The 19,726-nt window shown below is 39.4% G+C and overlaps 1 protein-coding gene across 4 annotated transcripts in view; it reads right to left on the reverse strand.

Moving 5' to 3' along the window:
• The window catches only part of ARMC8 (armadillo repeat containing 8), a 50,498-nt gene that overhangs the window by 18,431 nt on the left and 12,341 nt on the right, over positions 1–19,726 (reverse strand). For 2 of the 4 annotated variants that reach the window (XM_083506428.1, XM_083506426.1), the window contains 5 exons: positions 11,443–11,585; positions 11,263–11,360; positions 8,694–8,786; positions 5,499–5,558; positions 1,064–1,144 (listed from right to left, as the gene is read on the reverse strand). In XM_083506428.1, the coding sequence (XP_083362554.1) occupies positions 1,064–1,144; positions 5,499–5,558; positions 8,694–8,786; positions 11,263–11,360; positions 11,443–11,585 (475 nt within the window). The remainder of the gene's footprint in view (positions 1–1,063; positions 1,145–5,498; positions 5,559–8,693; positions 8,787–11,262; positions 11,361–11,442; positions 11,586–19,726) is intronic. The other 2 variants (XM_083506429.1, XM_083506427.1) reach the window with 1 other exon arrangement.

Consider the following 19,726-nt stretch of genomic DNA (forward strand, 5'->3'; position numbering starts at 1 on the left):
GCTTCAGGTTACAGACTCCGCTAACCCAGAAATAGTACCTCGGGTTAAGAACTTTGCTTCAGGATGAGAACAGAAATAATGCTCCGGTGGCGCAGCGGCAGCAGGAGGCCCCATTAGCCAAACTGGTGCTTCTTGTTAAGAACAGTTTCAGGTTAAGAATGGACCTCTGGAACGAATTAAGTACTTAACCCGAGGTACCACTGTACTTGAATTCAATAAAGTACAACTTTATTTTCTATGTTTCGGAAATTTAACTTTGAAGAGGTCTAGTTTTCTTTTATTACTTCATGTTATGTACTAAGTAGTTGTCTTGGGCCGAAGTTAATATTATTCAATGAAGGTAGAAATGACTCAACTCAGTATATACTTTGCTTTGAAGAATTTAATTGTTTGAATCTTTTCTTAATACTGCCATTGGCCATTTCTGCCATATAATTAATTTGTAATTTGAAGTTTCAGGCACTAATTACCAGTGCCTGTTAAAACTATCCTCTCCCAGGGCACCTGATGGAATAAGATGAGCTGATTTGCCATGGTTTCTTTGTTGGTGATGTTCTGAGTAGTTCATCTTATTTTTGCTTTCTTTTTGGAGGTTGGCATCCTTTTCAATGTTACAAGGTTAATTGCTTATAGCCATTTTAAACATTTCTACATTTTAAATTTGTTGCAAGTCGTTGGTATTAGGAGAATAACAAAACAATTAAGTAATGATTAAGCATGCTACTTCATGACAGGAATAATGTTGCCAGGAAGATGCCATCAGAGATATTTCTTCAACTTCACTTTCCTCTACCCATTTCCATTATGTTCCCTTCTACTCTCCCACTTTCTTCTTTTTTTATGCCTCTCAAGTATACAACAGAAGAGTCCTTTATAGGAAAATATGCTTTGTGATGTTTCCCCATATCTGTACACACACTGCTAAAAGTGAAATGCTTGCAGTCTCTTCTGTACCAAAACAGCAGCTTCTGTTGCACTTACTTCTTCACTCCAGCAATGATGCTGCATCAAGATTCAAACTAATGGCTTACTTTATAGAATAGAGGTTATATTAATGCCTTACTTTATAAGATGTAGAAGTTAACAGGTGAGCAATATTCTGCACTGCTCCATGGTTAAACAGGACTGTCTGATGGTCTGGACCCTATTAAAAAAGAAAAAAGCCATTGCTCCTTAAATGTAAAGGGAGAAGAAATAATTAATTTACTGTACATAATGCATACTAAATTGAAAGGTTACTCATTTTCCAAGTTTATTATTGTTCATTCCAAGCTAAGAATAGACTGGATTTTTACGTCATCTTCCAAAATTGCTACCAAAAGAGAGTCAAGCTAAATTTTAAAGAAAGAATCCAACAACTCCAGTAAGGGCTAAGATGCAGAGTTTTCTGTTGTGCTGCTTTTCCATATAAAGTAGCAGCCGATTTGAGGGGGGCAGTGGGCCAGAACTGCAGGGAAATGTTTAACCCTCCACCAATATCCCAGGAAACTGCCCCCCACCACAGCTGTAATTTGCTATGGAAAAGTAGCTACGTGGCAGCTGGGTGGTGGTGGCTTCCATTAGAAAAGCTGTGGTAACTGCTAATTTAAAAAGAAAAAACCTGAGACACATACCCAAAACTGCACGTTTAATGCAATGTGCAGTTTAGCTGTAACAAATTTCGTTCATCAAAATTCTGCTCTTTCTCATATTAGACTCAGAAAACACTTATTTTCTTTTTAATCAGGCACTATAAATTATTCAATTTTTGTATTTTTAAAAGACAAGCAGCAAAATATGAAAGCAAGCTTCTGGTAAAAATCCAGGCTTGAATCCAAAGTTGTCTCGAACAAAGTGCTGCCACTCTCACAAGACAGCCCTGCCAAATTCTTCCAGTTTTCCCTTCCATTGTATGACACCCCCCCCCCAATTATCTATCCCATGCTACAGAGTGGCTTCGGGGGAGCACAAGGGGTGGAGGGGAAGGGAGCCTGAAAAAACAACCTGTGCAAGTGGCCCTTCATTCTCTGGATCCAACCCATACACCAAATGTCACACGGTACAATGCACTGGATTACCACCTCCTATGATGCTGAGGTACCTTGAACCCTAAGGTCTGATGCTGCAACAGAATTAGAGCCTCAGCTTTCCCTTTATTGCAGGAATCAACTCTAGCTATAGTGGCTAGAAAGAAATTTTGACGGCATGGCATATCCTACAGCAGACACCAGGATCTAGTGGTTTACTCTGAGTACATGAGATTTTGGGTGAGCAGAATAGCTTCTAGAACCCTGCAGGCCATTTTCTTACTTGCATTTTAATATCCTGATTTAGTAATGCAAGAATGTACAGACAGACTAGGAGTTGTAAACTGAAGAAGAGATCCAAAGTGCTTTGTAAGATGTGCATCTCAAACGGACAACTGATCATTCCAACTTCAATGACAATTAATTTTCATAACTCTTTTGTCTCTACTTTCTGATAATGCTCCCCCTCCCCCAAATGTAATGGTAACAATATAGAACAGGTGACGATACTCCCATTTTTTGTGTCTAAAGTGGAAGCTCCAAGCCTTAAAAGCTGTGCAGTTCTTGGAGATGACATCAGAGCCTAAATAAATATTTCTCAAATACCAAACTGTGGTTGAACATGACCAACAGTAGGCAACTCTACTGAAACCCTATTACTACTAAGCACTTTGCTCAGCAAAGTTTATCAGATCCTGGATGGGCTTGAACTGTTCAGGGAAAGGGGGGGATGTCTGGCAGTGGGTGCAATTTTTGGAGGAAATAGATGCAGAATATATGTCCATGTGTAGTCTCAGCAAGCTTCATGAAGTTAGTAAAGACAACTGTCAACTGGAGACAGAAAATACTGCAAAAGAAAGCTAAATCCACAAGATGGAAAAAGGAACACAGGTTGCAAGAACTTTGTGGGAATGTGAGAAAAGAAAGCCTTTGAGCTGACAGAGAAGCAGCAAGGAACAAGGATGGACAGAAATATATACAGTGGTGCCCCGCAAGATGAATGCCTCGCAAGACGAAAAACTCGCTAGACGAAAGAGTTTTCCGTTTTGGAGGTGCTTCGCAAAACGAATCTCCTATGGGCTTGCTTCGCAAGACGACAACGTCTTGCGAGTTCCTGCTGGTTTTTTTTCCTCCCCCCCCCTTTTTCTAAGCCGCTAAGCCACTTGTCAGCTGATCCGATCAGCAGATAAGCCGCTAAAAGCCGCTAAAAGCCGCTAATAGTGCTAATCCGTCAATGGGCTTGCTTTGCAAGACGAAAAAACCGCTAGACGAAGAGAATTACAGAACAGATTCTTTTCGTCTTGCGAGGCACCACTGTATACTGGGAATATTAAAGCATTTGTATCCCGCCTTTCCACTGAAAAATGCTTAAGAAGGTTCATAATTTGCAATTCCCCCCCAAATGTCAGATAGTTTAATAAACCTATCCCCCCCCCCCATGAAAGGCACAGGCAATAATCATTCTTCTCACGTGTGTCTTACATCTAATATTATAGAATGGGAAGCCTGTAACAGAGTTTAAACTCTGCAGGAAATATCCTGCCAGCTCGCCTACTAATTGACTTTTAAAAGCAATATTCTTAAATAGGAAGACATGAAAAAAGGAAGAGTCAAAAGAAATCCCAATATATTTTAGTATAATTAAAGTATAGTGTTGTCCATTTGCTGTTTTTATTCTCTTCCCTATGATATTTTACTTATCTGTGGCATTTTATATGTGCCTGTTTTGTTCATTTACAACTTTATTTTCAACCCACCCTTTTAATAATGGGTTCATGTATTTCCTTTCTCTCCCTCCCCTCAACAAGTCGGTGTTTTAGATATTGTAAAGATTATGAAAAAGTTCAAAAATATAAATTAATACAAAACAGCCAGATTTTAAAAGGCAGAAAATCGCATGGGCAACTAGATGGCCTCAAATATACTAGTCATCTTTTCACCCAATTCGTTTTGTTACAATAAATATCAGAAACCAAAAGATACGCAACTCCAATATGGTGGTGGTGGCTGCTTAAAAAGAAAAAAAATGTTGTTTGGCTAGTTTATCTTTCCTGTCTCTATTCCTTCAACCTCCTCCTAGAGCAGGCTTCCTCAACCTCGGCCCTCCAGATGTTTTTGGCCTGCAACTCCCATGATCCCTAGCTAGCAGGACCAGTGGTCAGGGATGATGGGAATTGTAGTCTCAAAACATCTGGAGGGCCGAGGTTGAGGAAGCAAGTCCTAGAGTATCTTTTTTAATAGGTAGGTTATAAGCCTATGGATGGACTTACAAAAAGAAGCTTCTCCCTAACTATGTTTTTCCCTGATGATCACTTGTAATCGAGTAAGAATATTTTACACAATACAACTGAACATAAAGTATAAAAGATATGCCTAGTCCAAATTTTTACGATACAGATAAACAATTAGATTTCAGAAAGACAAGGTAAAATACCTATTCACCCCATCTGAAATTGAGGCCCTAATTATGTTACTTTAAACCAGGGGTCAGCAAACTATTTCAGCAGGGGGCCTGTCCACTGTCCCTCAGACCTTGTGGGGGGCCGGACTATATTTTTTTTGGGGGGGGGGGGGATGAACGAATTCCTATGCCCCACAAATAACCCAGAAATGCATTTTAAATAAAAGCACACATTCTACTCATGTAAAAACACACTGATTCCCTGACCGCCCACGGGCCGGATTTAGAAAGTGATCGGGCCGGATCTGGCCTCCGGGCCTTAGTTTGCCTACCCATGCTTGGCTGTAGTCAAATTAGACTAGTGCAGAGTTCCCATCAGTTTCCATTACAGTTTATTTTTGCCACCCACAACGATTGCCCCTCTCACAACAAAAGGATTAAAACTTTAGAATAAGTTAAGGATGTTTGATTCCTCGGTTCTGCTTTGTGTTCAGAGTCTAATGGATTCTCATAATGGGATAAGGGAAGAGTTTTCTCCCTGGCCAGTTGACTACTGAACCCTCCCACCCCAATTCTGCTCTAATGTGCAGTTAGGTTCAGCTGACTGAGTCACCCAAAGTCATCTTCCGTAGAAACCTACAGAGTGATATAAAGTTCTGCTCTATTTACAGCACATTGTGTGGGGAGTTGATAGCTGGAGAGTCTTGGCTTGAGGTTGACAATTTGGACTTTATGGCTATTTGTACTCTTCTGGTGCTATGAACATCAACATCCATACTACAAAAACCAGCCCTATTTCATATACCACTCAACAGTGTTGTTTCTGCCACTTTCCTCTCATAAGGCTGGTGGCTCCAAATCAGAGCAGCAAAACTTTTCTCTTACTATTAAAAAAAATATGACTCAATTAGCCAATAAAATATATACACAAAATCTGGCTCAAGTAAAAATCTGACGTTATGCAACAAGTAACCAAGTTAACAGCTGTGAAGAATCTGGACTTTTAAGACAGACTTCAGCTACTACGACTGACAATTTGTTTAGATAAAATGCAATTAATATACCATTTTGAAGGAGGAAAAAAAACTTACATTGGCACATAGAAGTGGCTGAGGCGAGGATTTAAAGCCGCAGCTATGCCAGTGTCGGAGCTGAAGAACAGATATTAAAAGATATAAAATTAAAGTCAAGTATCATTTTCTCCTTTTTAACCTGCAACTTATCTGAGTACTGTGGGCCTAACTCCCTTCCCCTACCACCCCGCCTCCCCACATCTTCTCTCAAATATTGATTTATAAACTGAATTTTGATCTTTATCAGATGGATATATGTCCAGTATTTTATACAGTGGACCAATCTAGGCCCCTGTGTGCATTCAGGAACTACTACTGAATATACAAGACAGAAAAACATTTCTATAGAAAAAGAGTACATAAATTTCAAAAATCAGATATACACAGTGATTGAAAACTAGTGTAAAGGCTATGAAACGGAGTAGAAAATTTAAAAAAACACCTACTTAGCATAAAGTGTCTCGAATCGGGGATTAACAAAAGGTAGATTGGAATAAACTGGTAGATCTGTGGGTGAGGTAGAATTTGTCCTCCTTATTCTACTGTTTGCATTAAAATTTGTTGTTATGTCACTTTGAGACTTTTGTTTGCATACAATGACAAACAAATAATAATACATTTCTCAAGAGATAAAAAAAGAAGACTTTTAAATAACAAAATTCTCTACAATGACTGGGTTAGCACTAATGGATTACTATATTTCAGCCTCAATTTTCTTCACTAGTAAAATACAAGTATAAATTGGTTGCCTTTGGTCAGGTTTTTATGCAAACTCTATTGCTCAGTTTTAAAATCTTTTGTTAGTATCCCCAATCTGTAATTACTCAGCTGTAGATTTGCATGTGTAGTCTCCTGAAGGTTCAATAAGATAATTGGCATTGCTCTACAATTTCGCAATTGATTTCAAATGATTTCATGGTTTTAGTAAAAACGTAAAAGACTCTATACAGCATTAAGATGTATAGCTGTAACTAGTTTACCCACTTCAGTCCCCAATTTGCAACATAGGGAAAATATTGACCTACCTTCCTATAATATTTCTATTGTAAGGATTACAATGTAAATGACATTTGGAAACTCTAAATGCTAAATAAATGTTATGCATTATTACAGCACACCACCAGCTGCTTGAGACAGTCTGTCCAAATATACTGTCTTGAACTATTTCTGAAACTCTGCAGAGCACAGTTGCAGAAAAAAAATGGGGGGGGACCTTGATAAGCAGCAAGATACTAAAAACAGATAAGCTGACTTTCCCCATTATTCTAATAATATTTCTGGAAACTTTAAAATGGTATATTGTAACTCTTGCAATTTTCTGTATGACCTCATCAATTCACTACTTTTTTGTTTGTTTGTGCTAAAATAATCTATATGCCAAAACTTAAGATTTAGGGTGCTAAAAAATGTATTTTGATCATTCTTATTCACACAGCATTCAAAACGTCACAAGAAATTATCTCATTTGCCAATGTTTTGGGTAAACATTTTAGGAAGCATTTTCTGTTCAATTAGTTCAGAACATCAACATACACATTGTTTATAAAAGTTATATTTGTGAAGCCATATATTTCAGGAAGTAACCTCTATGCAACTGCCAGACAATATATGGAAAACTTGACCCTGGAAATTTGGGAGTAGCAACTCAAGACTCATTTCTAATATGATACACATTCCTTGAAAAAAATACTTAATTCGTGTTCCAGTCAGACATCAGCTGCTACAGTTTATTTGCGCTCTGTAACCTTTGCATCTGTTTGAGCTATAATTGCACAAGACCCTGAACAGCAGGACATTTTGTATCTGTCACACAAAACGGGCTGATACAGGCATGCAGAAATAGCAAGGGATAGTAATGTTCTACTTCCATGATACCACTTCAGACTGCAGCAGTGAAATCATGCATTTGAATGCCCCCTCCTTGCCTAGTTTTGTCACAACTGTGGATTTAGGATTGCCTCTTCCAAAATTAATCTGGTTCTGAATGCATATGAAGAGGAACAGTGGCATAATTTGCGATTTCTGGATTGTCAAATCTTCTGCTCCACCTCAGACTCAATGCAATAATTTAACTTCAGTATCAAGCATTTCAGAGCTTGGTGAGCTCATCCGAGTTGCCCTAATCACAACCTGCACTAGTTCCAGACACATGCGGGGCGTAGGAAATGGCAGGGTGAACGATAAGAAGAGGAGTTTGGATTTGATATCCTGCTTTATCACTACCCTAAGGAGTCTCAAAGCGGCTAACATTCTCCTTTCCTTTCTTCCCCCACAACAAACACTCTGTGAGGTGAGTGGGCCTACAAGACTTCAGAGAAGTGTGAGTAGCCCAAGGTCACCCAGCAGCTGCATGTGGAGGAGCGGGGAATCGAAACCGGTTCACCAGATTACGAGTCCACCGCTCTTAACCACTACACCACACTGGACACCTTTATAGGGCAGAGATGGGAAAGAAAAGGACTCAAAGATAACAGCCCAAGTTTTAAACCAGGGTGGAGCAAGAATATAGTTTTGCATGGTTGTGTCACTCTACTCAGAAACCTTGGGACAATGGCTACATCTGTCACACATTTGTAGGTGTCAAATACTGGAGACACAGATGAGATAACACCTATAGAAGAGCAGACAGAGTAGGAACCACTCTCCAGAAATGTATTTATATTGTTAAGATTTTGGACTGTGAAAATGAGGTTTGAAGCATGTACCACATCATTTCTGCAGATAATAACTGCCAATTTTCAGGCAGTCAATTTCTTAAAAAATAGACAGACAGACAGACGCACGCAGAGAGAAGTTTGTAAACAGAAATAAAGCTATGGTTGGTTAAATCTGGAATATATACAAGTTCTGAAATACTGTCCAAAAATTTAACTGTTCTACAGAGCAAAAAATTAAGGAGTGGTTCATTCACGTTGTGCTGATTTGAGAGCTTTAGTGAGAAACCTTTATACACAGTCACCCTGAAAAAGGCTTGTGCCTTGCTAATTTTTTAATGAAATGTGTATCTTAACTCGTATTTTCTCCTTTTATTTTGCTTTAAGAGCAACCCTGCTTAGCCCTGGCAAGCAAATCAAAGAAAATATTCTACTATGTCTGGCCCACTGTTTCACTCACACACACAGTTATCTTAACAAAACAGTATTTTTAAAGCCCACCAAAAGGAAATACTTGGTTTTACAGACCCCAGTAGAATGTTTCATGCTCCTTTCTTACTTTGCAGCAGTGTGAGAAGATCTGACATATGTATTCTTGAGTATATCGAGACCTACTGAGCAGTGCCATGAGGTGGGGAATAACTGTAGCATCCTAAAAGAGTCAGGAGAGAAAGCTGAACATTACAACTACAATTTTCAACACTAGCAAGCAGTTATTGTGTATACACTACATGCACTGGGTTATTCCCTTTTTCTATTGAGATTCACAAGGAAACGAACAGCTTGGAGCCTTATAATGGGATTTTTAATATATTCATAACTGACCATCTCTAACCAGTGATTTTCGAAATCTATACAGCTGTGACATTGTTCAGAAGAAATCTAGCGATAGCAGAGAATACAGTAACAGTCTCAGAATACTGACATTTCAGCTCTGCTTATAACAGACTTATAGCCTTCAGCATGGCAAAAAAATGTCTGGAAACAGAATCTGTGAAGGTAGGGTGCCCGCCAATATTTTGGGCCCATTGGCACCACCAGCTCTGGTTCCTTCTCTCTCCCAGTCACTTTCCCTCCTCAGACCAACAGAAAAAGGAAGCACACACAACGCTTTCCCCGAAATCTCATTCAGTAGAATTAAAACGGACTGTTTTGAATTTGCGTGATTTTACACGGGGTCCCTCCCAAAACACCACAAAACTAAAGCTTACAATGAAATCCACCGATCCAGTGCTTGCTAGCATCACAACACTGATCCAGATTTAGTTTTACAAATGAATATATAATGAAACCACCAACTTATAAAAGAAAACATCTGCGGACACTGAGATGACCTACGCTTCATTGCTAGTTTTTAGGGAATCCTCTGCAAAAATCATGTGAATCCATAATACCATCTTAAATATTTATCAGGAGGACTATCTCCCTGTTAAAGAAATTTGAGTTAAGTTGGAGTTTATTTATTTTATTTATTAAGTTTGTATACTGCCCTTCATCAAAAGATTGCATAAAAATACAATACAAGAACACAAAATACACAACAAAACAAACCAATAAGCAAGCCCCCTCCCTCAAATGTATTTTAAACATATTTTAAATGACATAGAATGTTAATGGGTCAAAGGTCTGGTTAAAAAGAAACATTTTTGCCTGGCACCTAAAGATAAGTAATGAAGGTGCTAGGTGAGCTTTCCTGGGGAGAGCATTCTGCAAATGGGAAGCCACTGCAGAAAAGGCCTATTCTCAAGTTGCCACTCTCCAGATCTCTCATGGAGGAGGCAGAGCGGCCTGAGCTGGTTCATATGGAGGAGAGATTGTCCTTGAGGTATTGTAGTCCTGAGCCGTTAAGGATTCCAGCACTTTAGTTTGGGCCTGGAAATTAATTGGCAGCTGGTGCAGACGCGTCAGGATCAGTGTTATATGCCCATATTGTCTTGCCCCAGTGAGCAACTCCCACCTAAATTTGTATAAAAGTAAAATCAATGGGAGATACCCAATATCACATGAGCAGACTTCTACTAACACAAAAGGATTTCCCTTGCTCTCTTCATCTCTGCAGCCCTCCATGCCCCTTCCAAATCTCCTCCAGAGGATTCCCCAGAGAAATGCTCTGCTCCTCCATCACATACCTCTGGCTAGAAAGTTCTCCAGCATCCAATCCCAGAAACAGGCCCAGATCTTAGACTAATGAATATTTATTCACTTCTGGCTGCTCACTTAGCACCATAACAAGGAGATCCGCTAACAGTAGCAACTCAGAAAAAGCAGACACACAGGAGGCTCCAGGGAAAAGTGATCTGGGGCAACCTAGCTCTTCCTTTCAGTAATGGAGCTTCTCAGATTTCTAATAAGACTCTACAAGCTGCACGTTGTCCCCTGTTTAGTAGTTTTCTTTTGAAAATGAACATAGGAACCTTTAATCCTATAAATCAGAGTTTATTTTCTCAGATATCATGATTACACTGGGTTAATGTTAACCAATTTTCCCACTGCAATTGAAACAGGTTTCTTACTAGTTCACATAAAGAAATAATTTGTGAATAATAATCTATTATCTCCCAAATATCTCCCAAAACTTAACATTGAATAAAATTGCCAACAGTTTGAGTTAAAATCATTCAAACTCATTTTACAACACAGATAACATTGAAGTGAAACGTTTGTTTGCTTTTATTCTTGGTGTTTATACTATAGTTTTCACATACCTCTCATATGGGCGAATAAGAGGTCTCACAAATTTCTGCTGCAAGAGATGGCTATGGTGACAGGCACTTACTGCAATACAGTTCACTTTTTGAATTGCCTTATATATTAGGATGGAAGATATAGGTCCTTAAGGGTTGTTGTTGTTTAGTCATTTAGTCGTGTCCGACTCTTCATGACCCCATGGACCAGAGCACGCCAGGCACTCCTATTCCACAGAGCAGCAGAACTTTAGAAATTCTTTTCTAGCTTCCAGTTCCCATGAAGCCAGTTCTCCAACACACATATACCATCGTGTGGAATCCTTTCACAATCACAATTGTTCAAAATTCTTTCAGCAACACACTCATACACAAGAGTGTTCTAAATGAGCTACAATGTGTGACCAGCTATTGCAGAAAACATACCTGTTGCATATAACTTACCGTGTACAATAGTTCTTCAGGAGTTACAGGGCTGGTAAAAATGGTGCGAAGACATCTGAGGCAAGCTTCAATAAATTTAAGATCTGGCGACAGTAACCCTGTGAATACAAGTTGAGAAACTTTTTCCAGTTCTCAAATGCTGTGCAAACAAGAGGATAACAATAATGAAAATGAAGGTACCTTGTAGTAAGGCTGGTATGATATGGCAGTCCAGAAGAGATTTAACATTGTTTTCTGTACCCATTGCAAGGCTTCCTAGCACCACTGCACATTCAGTTTTCAGCTCAGTGCTGGAGGTTTCTTGCTGAAGCAAGTATAGCAACCTATACACGGAAACACAAAAGAAAAGTTTGACTTAGCAAAGCATAATTCAAACAAATAACTATTTTATGTTAAAAGTAAGCCGGTACTATGGAAAGGGGAAACACTGCTCTACTCTGTGCTAGCCCAAGTTGTGAGTTAAGTGTTATACACAGAAAGGACACAATCCTACGCTGGAGTCTGTCCAGTCTACATAAGATGGACTAATGGGGATAAGGAGACAATATCAGATACCAACACTAAGGAATAGGTGTGTAAGAACCAAAAGAAAATGGAAGACTGGTAAAAGCAGGGTAACATCTAAGGAATCAGAGTAGCTCTCATTTGTAATTATATTGTTCTATAAGAAAGCATTAAGCAAAATAAGTTTGAAACCTTAGAACAAATCTAGAGCACATTGCCAAAAAAACAAAATCTAGTATTGGGAACCTTTTACCTTCCTAGCCTCCTCCCTGCTATCACAACTAAACAGGACCTCCAGATGCCCATTTATAAAAAGGGATATGCTGTAACACAACCCTAAAGAAAGAGTTGGAATATTTCCCCCCTCCCACTTCTGCTGAGGCATATGCAACTTGTTAGACAACAACAAATCTTAGCCCTGCCCAATATGACAACATGTAACGCTGGTGGAGCTGTCACATAACCTGGAGCAGGGGTAGGCAACCTAAGGCCCGTGGGCCAGATGCGGCCCAACTGCCTTCTCAATCCGGCCCGCGGACGGTCCGGGAATCAGCATGTTTTTACATGAGTAGAATGTGTCCTTTTATTTAAAATGCATCTCTGGGTTATTTGTGGGACCTGCCTGGTGTTTTTACATGAGTAGAATGTGTGCTTTTATTTAAAATGCATCTCTGGGTTATTTGTGGGGCATAGGAATTCGTTCATTTCCCCCCCCCCAATACAGTCCGGCCCACCACATGGTCTGAGGGACGGTGGACCGGGCCACGGCTGAAAAAGGTTGCTAACCCCTGACCTAGAGTTACAGTTGATGCTGCTGTTCTGCTCACAAAGCGGACTTTCACTCATGGAACAGAACTTCCCCCTCCTCTCCCCTAAAGCTCCCTACGTACCCTCGAAATTGGCCATGCCCACCTGCCAATCAGGTGATCATATGACATTTAAATTGGGCCATACCACTGGCCTGATACTGATCTGGCCTTTGGAGCCAGAAAAGCTCCACACCCTGATCTATGAGATTCTTTCATAGACATACAGAAAGTACTCCTTTATTCTAGACATCAAATTCCATTAAGACTTACACTGATACAAATGATCTGTTCACTACAGCTGGAATTCACTTTAACTGTAAGCAATTGATCCTACTGCTTTATTTCATTCTATCATATGAATTCTGTCTTTATTTGGGAAGATGGTGCAGTTATTTCATAAAATGTTCTTTCAACTAAGGACTTTTAAATCTAAATGTATTTTCAGATGACTACTTTATCAGTCACCATGAATAAGGATCAGTTTTACGTCGCTCATCTTTCTGAGATGTATTTCAGAGTTTTGCAATGCAATCTTATCCATGTTCACTCGCAAATCCTACTGAATTCAATGGGTATGACCCCGTTGTAAGTGGGGCTAGGCCACATGACTCGGAAGCTGTACGCCGGCTCCCTCGGCCAATAAAGCGAGATGAGCGCCGCAACCCCAGAGTCAGTCACAACTGGACCTAATGGTCAGGGGTCCCTTTACCTTACTTATTAGGAAAGTATCCCATTTGAGAAGATCACACAAGTTCACCAGAATGCCCTCTTCCAGAAACAGCTCTGAATGCTGCCTGAGGTGCCTAATTCAGTAGCTATAGTGCCATGTGCACAATCCTTGTATATAGCCAAACTGATCAAATCAACGAAATTAACATAAAAATATGAAACACTGAATTAATATCCATGCCATTTTTAACTCACAAGAACTCAAAGTATCACTGTCAAAGTGGCTGGCTTAGGTTTGCTTGTCTAAAAGCATGTACAGCTAAATGTGTAGTTTGTCAGTATCCTGCCACTTCAGACTAAAAGAAAAGATTAGGGATGGAAGGTGAAAAGCAAAAGCTGTTGCTGGTAGAATGCCACTACAAACTCGGCCCCCAGATGTTTATGGCCTACAACTCCCATGATCCCTAGCTAGCAGGACCAGTGGTCAGGGATGATGGGAACTGTAGTCTTAAAAAACAGCTGGAGGGCAGAGTTTGAAGAACCCTGGTTTAACTCAAGATATCAGAGGAATATTTCCTTGACCCAAAGTTTCTAAAATCATTTTTCTCCAACAATCTGAATTTGCCATTTCCCAAGAAGATTTTTAAAAGAGAGTAATTATTTAGGCTTTTTGCTTTGTCAAGGTATTTTATTCAATAAAAAAATAAACCACACAGGTAACAGTCAAGAAAGCACAACACAAATAAAACAAGTATGATGAAGTATATAATTCCAGCTATCAGTAGTTCTACAAATTTTTGTTCCAACCACTGTCTTAGGGAGAACTGCCCCATGATTTTATCCTTCTAAATGGTTAAAACATTATTTCCAAGACATATTAATATTTGATCCTATGGATCGTTTAACCTATGTATGCGCATAACCCAAACCATACTCTTGCACTCATCTCCACAGAAATATTAACTATTCAAGCATTTGACCAGTAAAAAGAGATTTGGTCAACAGACTTGTCAAATAATAGAAAAGGTTTTTTGTTGTTTTATTTTTAAAAATATTAACAAAAGATACTTTATCCATTAAGTTTGATACTTGCATTTTTTACACAAATTATTTTCAAACAACAAATGTATATGTTTCTAGACTCAAGTCCAATCCGCTACTTGACCTTTACAGAACAGATAGCCACAGCAGATTCTCAGGATGCTGCAATAAGAGGGAATCAAAGAGAGAGACCTATGGCCCCAACGACTGCTTGTGATCCGGTTCAGAAATACCTATGGTTCTACAAGGTGGCTAGTAGAAGCAGCCTTGATATGTTATTTTTGATAGTAGTCAACTGACCTAATTTGGACCAGTCAACTGACTGGCAGCCTCAACCTTATATGTATTCAGACATTCTTCCTCAACTTCCTCGTCCTATACTAATTACTGCAAGTACTTAACCACTTCGTATTTACGTTAATTATACAAACCAACCTCTTACTTTACATCCCGTGCAGAGACTACAGAAAAGAACTTTCCTTAATAGGATCATGAGATTCTGTTAATTAATCCTCTTCAGAAAGAATCTCAGCAGCACATTCCACACATTTGCTTAAGACTGCACACAAAAGGTATGTAAAAAAGGTATCCCTCCCCTTTGCAAACACACACATTTTAACTCTTCCAAGCAATATGGAAAAGTGATTAACTGGATCTCTTACTGAAACAACTGAAGATAATTATGTACAGTGGATACTCGGGTTGCGACCGTGATCCGTGTGGGATGCACGTTCACAACCCGCAGCGGTGCGTCTGTGCACGCACGGGTTGCGATTCGGCACTTCTGCGCATGCACGGCCGCCGAAACCCAGAAGTAACCCATTCCGGTACTTCTGGGTTTCGGCAGGTGCATAACTCAAAAAAAACACAACCTGAAGCGGCTGGAACCCGAGGTATGACTGTACTCTTAATGACATTTTTATATAAAAAATGAAAAGATGTCAAGTAGAAAAAGTTACACTTACCATACTTGATGTTACTGATACTTCACTACTAAAATTTTAATATCACACATACCCCAAAGTGTATACTCAATGCACTTCACAGTGAATCACACTTTCAGGTGAGTGAGCTTGTATAATGGATGTGTTTGTCACATTCACTACACTACACTTTAAGTGTAAACCTAAAACATTGAAAATATGCACAGAAAATGCAATTACTCAGATTTCACTACTACAGCTCAAAAAAGCTAGATCACATGTAGAGACAAGCCAATATTTTGGTCTGTTCCCTTCTGGCTTGGGTAAAGGAAGGAGTGAGGTAAGTGGGATTTGACCATAGCTAAACCACAGTTTGTTTCACACTATAACTTACCATGATGGCAAACAGTACCAGTATTATTAGTAGTAGCCCACAAGTAAACCCATCCAGCTATTATGCTGAACTTGTTAAAAACTCCTATGGCATAAAAGATTGAACACAAATGCAGCAGGTCTGTGCTAACTCATATGCTCTGGGTACATCAACATGTGCGGCAGCATTTTAATTCTTTGGCTCAGGTAGGTATAACTGCATAGCCTTTCCCCAAAAGCCACCCTGCACCCCAAGAGTAAGGAACAGTAGTTGAAAAGAAGACTGTCCTAGGTGGTAAAGGGAAGAAAATTCAATATTACAGCAATTCCAAGCCATCACTTCTGCAGGTAGTCAATCTCAATGCTTATTCCAGAAACAAGTTGAAAAGGTTGCCTGTGATTATCTTTTTTTTTTAAGTAAACTTTAGTATCTGCAGCAGGTCCAAACAACTCCAAACACTGAGAATGAACAAGCCTAACAGGATACGCTTAATGGAAGAAGTCACTCTGTTTATCACTATGATCAGTTTCTCACACCTAGCATATCAAGTAGAGTCTTGCACAAACTACATAAGAGCATTATAGGCTTTGGTCATCATAACCAACTACTTTGAAGTCATTAGAATCAATAGTATTATCATTTTTAGGTATCTCCCATAAGATTATTTTCTTTGTGAGGAATCTAAAGGCACTCTGATCCTCAGAACATTTTCACTAAGAGTGTGTCACTTAAAATAGAATCATCTGCTTGAAGCTGAGCTGGTCTGGTCTGGTCAGCACCAAGATCACCTGGGAATCTCATGCACACCATTTGGGTTTCACAATGGAATAAAAGTGGGATATAAATGTAATAAAGTTAAAAAATAAAGAGTATTTGAAGACAGAAGTCCAATGTTACATATGCACTGCAGGAATCAATTCACCTGCTAATCAATTTGAAGTATTAGGCAATCATACATGACAAATACTGACAAATTGCCCTAGAGCAGGGGTGGCCAACTTCCAAGAGACTGAGATCTACTCACAGAATTAAAAACTGGCAGTGATCTGCCCCTGTTTTTTAGGGGTTCGGGTCAAAGTTGCTGAGCTTTTTTAAGGGAGGGGATAAGCCCCGTTTTCTTAGGGTTCAGGTCAGAAGTGGTGGGAAAGATGGGGGTAAAGCCCTATATTTTTAACCTCTCTTTAAAATGAGGATCAACTACATGTATTGTAAGCCAGTGTGTAAATGTACACAGATGCAAGCACCATTTGCTTATGAATCCTGTTCCCTTACATACCACTCCTCTTTCTCCTACATTACTATACTACAATTAGGCCAGGCTTTTTAACCAAGCATGGATGATCATCTTCTATAATTTGTTTCCATTTCTGCTGACAAGTGTCATTTGTGCTTACAAATTACAGGACACAAATTAACACACCTACATAATTTATTTTTGCATGAATTTTTCTGCTAGTAATGAACTTTGAACATTTGCCTGTTCCAGCATGGCTTCTAGATGCAATCCTATGGTATTACAAGGGATAACTGCGTCTCAGGTGTTTCATAGAACTGTAGAGTTGGACAGGATCCCATGGGTCATCTAGTCCAACTCCCTGCAAAATACACAAAGGTGCATTCTGTGTGTATTCTTCACAGAAAAGCAGACACACTTTCTGGCCTAACTTCTCAGGAGATCATGAGATGTTCTTAAAAGGTTGCTGCATAGGCCTCATGAATATTACCACCATAACCATATTTCCTTTCTGGTTAATGTTGTTGTTGTTTAGTCGTGTCCGACTCTTCGTGACCCCATGGACCAGAGCACGCCAGGCACTCCTGGTTAATAGAACATGCTATTTAACATCTACATGTAGCCACAGTGGCCTGTCATCAAGGGTTTTGAAGGGAAGTGTTACCAATATGCAGATGACACCCAACTCTTGCTCTCATTGTTCTATCTGAATCAGAAGAGGCAACTGAGGTGCCAGACAGGTGTTTGCAGGCAGTGATGGGTGAGAAATGGCCCAACAAACTGAAACTAGGTGGAAAGACGGCCTGTTCTGGATGCAGTCAGTTGTACGCCCCTGGAAGCAACATAATCATAGCTTAGGGGTACTCCTGGATCCAATACTGTCCCTTGAGGCTGACCTCAGTGGCTAGGAGTGCCTGATTCTAGCTATGCCTGGTTCAACAGCAACAGAAGAATCTCTAGAAGTTCTAGAGTGGCATTCAAACTACATTTCCATATAGCTCACTGTAGACTAAGACTTCCAGATCTCTTAATTATGGGTAAGAGACAGGATGCATACCTGAGGCTCACGTACTACCCTTCCTCAGCATTGCATGATTCTTTTGCCTTCTTAGCGCTAAATCTGCACCATGCAATATTAAACATAGTTTGATACCAAGATTAGAAGTAGATATGGTTAATATTTGGCAATGTACAGATGCAATGTTAATCATAGCTAGCAATGAGTGGGCAGGATAAGGAATGCACCAATCCAAGAGGGAAAAACACACCAGTTAATCACTGAAAATTCAAGTCATAGCCTACCAAATATTTAGAGACATCATTAATTTGTCAAAAAGCTTAAGTAAAATCTGATCAAACAGATGCCATGATTTCCAAAAACAGCCTCCTTCCAGTCTGCTCCAAGTAAACCTCAATGGTTATGAAAGAAGTTGTGATTATGAAGAAACTGACTGATCAAACCAGCACAACTCAGGGTCTTGGGCACTATCAACCTCTTTACTTCCATCTGTCGTTACGGTGGAGCCCCAATTCACTGCTCCAGAAATATTGGACTATACTTATACTGAGCACTTTCAAAACAGATTTTCCAGAAGACTCATGATGTACAGTTTCTTTAATTACTTTTATATTCTGGTAAGCCAATAAATCATTAACAGTGAAAAAATAGAGGGTATTATACATTAATATACATTTGCCAATGGATTCACAGCTGAGTTATGCCAAATAACACTGCCTTTCTATAAACTGGTTTTCAGTGACTAAGAATTCATAAGAAATAGTCACTGACAGTCTGATAAAAGTTATCAGACACACAAAATTCCTTCCAGATAAACAGCCATCAGTACCTTCTGTCCAATTTATCAAAACAGAGGTACATATAAATGAGTGGGGTACTGCATTTGTTTTAGTAAGGCTACAAGAATTCAACATAAAGAATCAAGTTGTGGTGGCTATGGAAATTGCACTCCTGTACAGTGATGCTATAGCAGGAAAGAAAAGCATGAAGATTACAACACAAGTCAACATTCCATATGCTGTACACAAGTCAAGAACCTAAGTGGCAGCATTCTTCTTTTATAAGTAAATTGAAACTGCACCATGTGATACAGTACATTAGTTTAAGAGTTTGTCTTGAAAAATTTCCAAACAAACTCTTGTCTGAAGGTAAATTTACAAAACAAACCTTCTTGAAGTGAATGATATTAGAGGAACTTTAACATGGGCTGATTTCAGAAGTTATGCCACCTTATGCAGAAATTATGTTTGTTTTTTAATGATAACATCTAATTCATACAGAGAAGGCAGTGTCAGCAAAACCTGACAAAATTCTGAAAGATGGCCTAGTAAATGTGTGTCTTCCATGGAAGAGAGGCACAATTCAGTTAAACTTGCATATCTAAAAATACATGCTCTTGTGTCTTCAAACATCTATTTTTTAATTATCATAAAACTTAAGAGAGATTCATGAAGTGCCTATACTAAGTAGCTGAGGCATGCTGATTATGTTTATAAATGACAGTTACTGAAACTGATGTTTACACTTTTATGGGAAAAGTTAATACAGTCATACCTCGGGTTGAAGTAGCTTCGGGTTGAGCATTTATGGGTTGCGCTCCACAGTGACCCGGAAGTAACGGAGCGCGTTACTTTCGGTTTTCCCCGCTCGCGCATGTGCTCAACATGTCACGCGCATGCGCGGAAGCGGCAAATTGTGACCCGCGCATGCACAGGCGTGGGTTGAGTTCGCTTCAGGATGCGAACGGGGCTCCGGAACGGATCCCATTCGTATCCAAAGGTACCAGTGTACATAGCAAAATCTAATACCCACAAGATAGAAGAAAAAGACACCAACCAGTAAAAATGCTAAACCATGTTCTAAGAAATTATGGGGATAATCAGCATCAGGTAG

The sequence above is a fragment of the Podarcis liolepis genome (assembly GCF_965112155.1).
Source record: "Podarcis liolepis genome assembly, chromosome: 5".
Lineage (NCBI taxonomy): Eukaryota > Metazoa > Chordata > Lepidosauria > Squamata > Lacertidae > Podarcis > Podarcis liolepis.